Here is a 5,870-nt window from a genome sequence, read left to right as displayed (position 1 = left end):
TGGGCTGAAGACATTACACTGAAGAAAAGCCAACCTCCTGCTGGCTGAGCTGCTGGGGTCCAGTATCTTAGCTTTCTGGGGCTCTGACTTCATCATAGACCATCGCTTAGAAAACCCGGGAAAGGGGTAGATGGATGGGTGACTACCAATATGTTCCAGAGTCTAGACTGCTCTCCTTGGTGCTTGTGGTGGACACGGATGCTGTTATCAAATATTTGCAGTTTCTCTATTTCTAGGCCAAAGAAGGATTGCTCTTTTTTGCCCCCTTGTGGTTGGGTGGAGCCATGTGATTAGTTCTGGCAAATGAGCTGTGAACTGAAGGGACAGGTGTCGCTTCTGGGTGGGGGCTATTAATTGCGTTTGTGAAACCCTGCAGAGCTCTTTTTATTTTTTCTTTCTGATGTGGTGATTGACAGTATTCGAGATGGTGGTTGCTGTATCCGCCTGTGTTCCTGAATCACAAAAATGAGAACTCCCTTCTTGACCACGATGCACATGTAGCCTGAGTGAAAAATAAACCTTATTTATTTATTTATTTATTTAGAGACAGACTCTAGCCCTGTTGTCCAGGCTGGAGTGCATGGTGTGATCTCGGCTCACTGCAACCTCCACCTCCCGGGTTCAAGCAATTCTCTTGCCTCAACCTCCCAAGTAGCTGGGATTACAGGCCCCTGTCACCACACCCAGCTAATTTTTGTATTTTTAAAGTAGAGACGGGGTTTCACCATGCTGGTCAGGCTGGTCTCGAACTCCTGACCTCAAAAGATCCACCCACTTCAGCCTCCCACAGTGTTGGAATTATAGGTGTAAACCACTCTGCCCACCCGACTTTCCTGTCTTTGGTAGTAGTCCCTGCAAACCCTTCTGGGAGGTCGGCAGGCTGCACATTTTGAAATGTTTAGGTCATCTTACATTTGTTATCTGAGATTTGGGAGTTGTTTGTTATCACAGAATAATCTATCTGATCTTGGCTAATGTAGTGCCATACAACAACCAGTCCTCCAGGCTGCCTGGCAAGAAGCTGAAAAATTACTGTTGTTGCCATATTACCATCATCACAATAATTATTAATTATTATAGGTACCACTTGAGTGCCCATTATGTGTACTAGGCATGTACTGCCCAGTACATGCAATGCCTCAACTGACTGCAATCACAAAAGACAAAAACTATTATCCCACACCAAGATGAGAAAACCAAGGTTTAGGAAATAGCACGAATACCTCATTTGCTGCATGATGGTTATTGAAGATGGTGTTCATTCTATCATTCTCTGCAGAGAAGGGGTTTCACTGTATTGGACAGGCTGGTCTCTTTAGCAATTATAGCAAGAACCCCCTTGGAAATCAATTTTGCAACACATATCAAGCACCATTAGAGTGTGCATACCCTTTGCCCCATTCATTACTATTATCTAGCTCAGGCTTTTTGTAGTATAGTTAGAAACCAATGTATATACACACCAATCTATATATGAAAAGTGAATTAATAATAACATTAGAACTTGTCTCTTGAATTGCTGTTATGTTTCCTGTAGCCACGGTGGAGAATGTTCCTTGTCCAGTTCCCCCTTTGCTTTGGTGGTCCTGGTGTTTGGTGTTTGCCTCCTCCTTCCGCAGGGTTAATTTCCTGTCAATTCTAACAACAGTATCACTTTTCTATCTTTAATAGTAGTCCCCGCAAACGCTTCAGGAAGGTCTGCAGGCTGCTGCACATTTTGAAATATGTTAGTTGTCTATTTGTTATCTGGGCACGCAGGGTAGGCCTGGGGGCATGGGGCGCCCCTGGCAGGTTTGAACTAATCTTAGGTGCGTGTGCAGCGCCCCCGCGTGGCGCCTGGCGCAACAACATCCACGGTTCTCCCGCGTGGGTCCCGGCCAGGCGCCCACGACGTCTCCATCTCTCCCTCTCCCTTGGCCTATGGATGCCCTCCGGCCGCACTCCTGCCCTTGCACTGACCCACCTCGTAACGTCAACAGCCCCGTCCCTTACTCTGTCTTAGGCGCTCAGTGGCCACGCAGGGTCCCGCGTCATCAGCCCAGGCACGCACACACGCACACTCACACACACATCCACGCCTCGCAGCGCTTACAGCTCCGTCCAACACAAAAGGTCCCCAGGTTATTTTATTGCCGTTAATACCCCCGGCCTCCCCTCCCGCCCACCGGCGGCTGAGCCCACTGCGGGGGCGCGCGAACCTCAGCGGGTCCGAGGGTCACCGCCGCACCTCGCCGCCGGGGGCGCACCCGCTTCCCCTTCACGTCGCCGGGCCAGCCGGAGTCCGGGGCCCGCAGCACCCGCTGGAAAGGCAGGTCTGCAGAGGCCGCTCCCGGTCTGGAGCTCCGGAAAGGGGTGGCGAGCGAACCCAGCTACGACTCCCACGCTTTTTCGGGCGCGCTGGAGAGGACACGGTGACACTAATTCTCGGCGTAGCAGTAGGTCCCGTAGGCTGCCTGCTGGGGCCTGGGGAAGCCGAAGCTGCGCACTCCGGGATCGGGAAGCCCCCCGCAGCGCGGCCGCGGCGTGGTGATGGGGAAGCGCACGCTGCCGTCAGCCAGCCAGCCGCCGTCGCACTGGTCTAGCCCCGAGAACTTCCAGGCTGCGTAGAGGTGCCCGACCTTGGCCACCACGGCGCCGCGTCGCCGGCACGCCGCGTGGGCTTCAGACAGCGTCAGCCGCCCGGGCACGAAGAACACTTGGCCTAGGGATCACAGAGGGTCACCGACCGAGAGCAGGGTGGGCAGGGCGGGGCAGGGAGCCTGACTCCCAGGCGGCGGAGTTGGGGCGCCGGCCGCAGAGGGGCGGGATCGGGCTTGAGTACCAGGAGTAGGGGGATGGAGGCAGAAGTGCCGGGAGGGTTTGGAGAGGTGGTCTGGAACCTGGGCGGGAGCGCGGGCTGATGGAGGGGCGGTGCCTTGGAGGGACACGGAGACCCTGCCCTAATCTCACGCTGAGGTCCACTCCCCGCCCCCTACACTTTTCAGACCCCGCCCCAAGATCCTGTCTTCGCCCCTCCCCTCACCCGCCAGCACCGAGGTGAAGCAGAAGGCGTCGTAGCGGTCGCGCATCAGGTCGCGGGGCCCGTAGCTGCGGATCCCGGGCCTGCCTCGGCCGCCGCACGGGGCGCGCGCGGTGAGCACAGGGTAGCGCACGGAGCCCTCGAGCAGCCAGCCCGCGTTGCACCAGTCCAGACCCTCGGTCCACGCTGGCGGGAGACGGCGGGGGTCGGGGATGAGAGGCGTTCCAGGCAGGAGCCAGACTGAGCTCGCCTGGCGCCCTCTGTCGGGCCCCTGTGACAGCTCGGCGGGGCCTGGGCGGTGCTGGGTTCGGCCGCTCACCCTGGTAGAGCTGGGAGTAGGTGGCCAGGCGTCCGTCCTGCTCCTCGCACGCCTGCTTCGCCTCGTAGTAATTGAACTGGTACCGGCCCCGGCTGGGTTGGTACGGAAACACCACACCTAGGAGGTGGCGGGGAGGCTGGGGAGGGCCAGCAGACGATGGTGGAGGGGTAGGAAGGGCAGTGCGGCCTGGGAGAGGGAGCTGGGGTCCCCGGAGGTGCGAGGGAGATACTGGGAAGGAGCCCTGGGAGACCCCAGGCGAGGAGGCCCCGCCTGCTAGAGAGGAATGGGGCGGGAGCGGAAGGGCCTCACCCTCCAGGCTCAGGGTCAGCGCCACGCTCTCGTCCTCAATGCCGTTGATGAGCTCGCAGCGGTACCGGCCCTCGTCTTCCAGGCGCACGCCCGCGATGACCAGGGAGGCGTCTAGCCGATGCCCCCTCCGCATCCTGGCGCGCCCTCCCAGGGGCCCGTACCCCCGGGCTTGCAGTCCGTTGGTGACGAGGATCAGCGTTTCCCGGAGCTCCCCGGGCTCCACCTTGCTCCAGCGCACCTTGTAGCTGGGAGGCGAGGTGCCCAGGACGCAGGGCAGCGTGGCCGTGGCCCCACGATGAGAGTGAATGACCTCGTGGATGGGGGGCAGGAGGTAGTGGGGGCCGGGGTGGGATGCTGAGCAGAGGGGGCCACAGTGGCAGGAACCCCTTGATCCTCACTGCCCCAAGTGCCCATCAGATCCTGCTCCCTAAATGCTTTCTCCAGAGCCCCCCAACCCTCTCCTCATTGCCTTCTCAGCAATGACTTTCACTCCGTGGGTACCTGCAACAGCTGCCCTTTCCCCTTTCCCCACCCTTGCAGTCTCCGCAAGCCTTCCTCAGAGTCTGGCCTGGGCTGGGGTCTTACCTGGGTCTCCTTGGGCTTTATGGAAGACGGTGACGGCCCAAAGGAGCAGGAAACAGCAGAGCGCGGGGAGGGTGAGCCAGCCTGGCATGATGGAGAGTTAGCCAGGAACTGTCTGCAGGACAGGAAGGATGGGAAGTTCTCAGGACTGAGGCAAAAGTGGGGGGAAGAGCAGGGTTGGGGGTGAACTCCCATCAGAGATTCCTAGAAGGGACTGTCCAGCTGGAAGCCACTGGGGCAGAGAAAAGGGGTTAGTGACAAAATGACGGTAATGAGGGGAGGAAGGCAGTAGCAACCCCCTTCCTCACCCTCTCTTCCTCTCTCACATCCTCTCAGCCTGCAGGTACTAATTTAGCATCTCCTCTACCTGTCCCCCTCATCACAAGTGCTACTTCCCAAGCTTGCCATCTGGACTGCCAGCTCATGTCTATCCTCTCCCAGCACCCATTCTCCATCTTGAAGCCAGAGTCAAAATGATCTTGTCACTCTCCTGCCTTTTTTTTTTTTTTTTGAATGCGAGTCTCGATCCATGGTCCAGGCTGGAGCGCGGTGGCATGATCATGGCTCACTGCAGCCCCTAACTTCTAGGTCCAGGTGATCCTCCCACCTCAGCCTCTTGAGTAGCTGGGAATACAGACATGCGCTGCCACACCCAGCTAATTTTTTCTTTTTAAGTTTTTAGTAGAGGTCCTGCTGTGTTGGCAAGGCTGGTGCTAGGATCACAGCAGGCGTGAGCCACTGTGCCTGGCTTTGTCATTCTCCTGTTTGAAAGTGACTTCTGATTGCCCTGAGGATAAAATCCAATCTCATAACCACAGCTTCCGAGGCTGTCTGTAATTTAGTTGCTCCGTGCACCTCCAGCCTGGCTCCGCCTCGCCTCTTACCACGCTGGCCTCTGCACTGTGCCCCAGACATGCTGGACTTCTGGCAGTTTCCCACACAGTCCAAGTTTGCACTCACTTCCTTTCCTTTGTGCCCGTCTTGGTTACACAGGCCTCACCTCCTTTGGGAAACCTTTCCTCACCCCCAGTTTGCTACACTGTAGTGCACTGTCGTCTGCTGAACTGGGGACTTTTTTTTTTGAGACAGGATTTCACTCCGTCACCCAGACTGTGGCATGATCACGGCTTACTGCAGCCTCCGCCTCTCAGGCTCAAGCCATCCTCCCACCTCAGCCTCCCGAGTACCTGGGACGACTGGCACACACCACCACGCCCCACTAATTTTTTTTCTTTTGTATTTTTTTGTAGAGGTGGAGTTTCGACATGTTGCCCAGGCTGGTCTTAACTCCTGGGCTCAAGTAATCCTTCTGCCTTGGCCTCCCAGAATGCTGGGATTACAAGCCTGAGCCACCGCACCCAGCCAGCACTTTTTGTCTTACAAGTACTCTTACTAGCACCTAAATTTAACAGTGTGAATTTGAACTATATGCATATGCATATATAGACTATATCAAGGAGGTTTTCCAGAAACTATGAAGTTAAATATAAAATTATAAAGTTTTGCCGGGTGCGGTGGCTCAAGCCAGTAATCCCAGCACTTTGGGAGGCTGAGGCGGGTGGATCACGAGGTCAAGAGATCGAGACTATCCTGGTCAACATGGTGAAACCCCGTCTCTACTAAAAATACAAAAAAATTAGC

The 5,870-nt window shown here is 56.3% G+C and overlaps 1 protein-coding gene across 3 annotated transcripts in view; it reads right to left on the bottom strand.

Moving 5' to 3' along the window:
- Window positions 1–2,108: 2,108 nt before the first annotated feature.
- Window positions 2,109–5,870, bottom strand: part of HAPLN2 (hyaluronan and proteoglycan link protein 2) — a 6,859-nt gene continuing 3,097 nt past the window's right edge. For all 3 annotated transcript variants that reach the window (XM_037731881.1, XM_037731880.1, XM_017510023.2), the window contains 5 exons: window positions 4,233–4,344; window positions 3,648–4,001; window positions 3,339–3,455; window positions 3,023–3,205; window positions 2,109–2,701 (listed from right to left, as the gene is read on the bottom strand). In XM_037731881.1, coding sequence (XP_037587809.1) covers window positions 2,418–2,701; window positions 3,023–3,205; window positions 3,339–3,455; window positions 3,648–4,001; window positions 4,233–4,320 — 1,026 coding nt within the window. In that variant the 5' untranslated portion in view covers window positions 4,321–4,344 and the 3' untranslated portion in view covers window positions 2,109–2,417. The remainder of the gene's footprint in view (window positions 2,702–3,022; window positions 3,206–3,338; window positions 3,456–3,647; window positions 4,002–4,232; window positions 4,345–5,870) is intronic.

The sequence above is a fragment of the Cebus imitator genome, unplaced genomic scaffold (assembly GCF_001604975.1).
Source record: "Cebus imitator isolate Cc_AM_T3 unplaced genomic scaffold, Cebus_imitator-1.0 Scaffold427, whole genome shotgun sequence".
NCBI classification, from domain to species: Eukaryota; Metazoa; Chordata; class Mammalia; order Primates; family Cebidae; genus Cebus; species Cebus imitator.
This window is presented reverse-complemented; position numbering and strand designations above follow the sequence as displayed.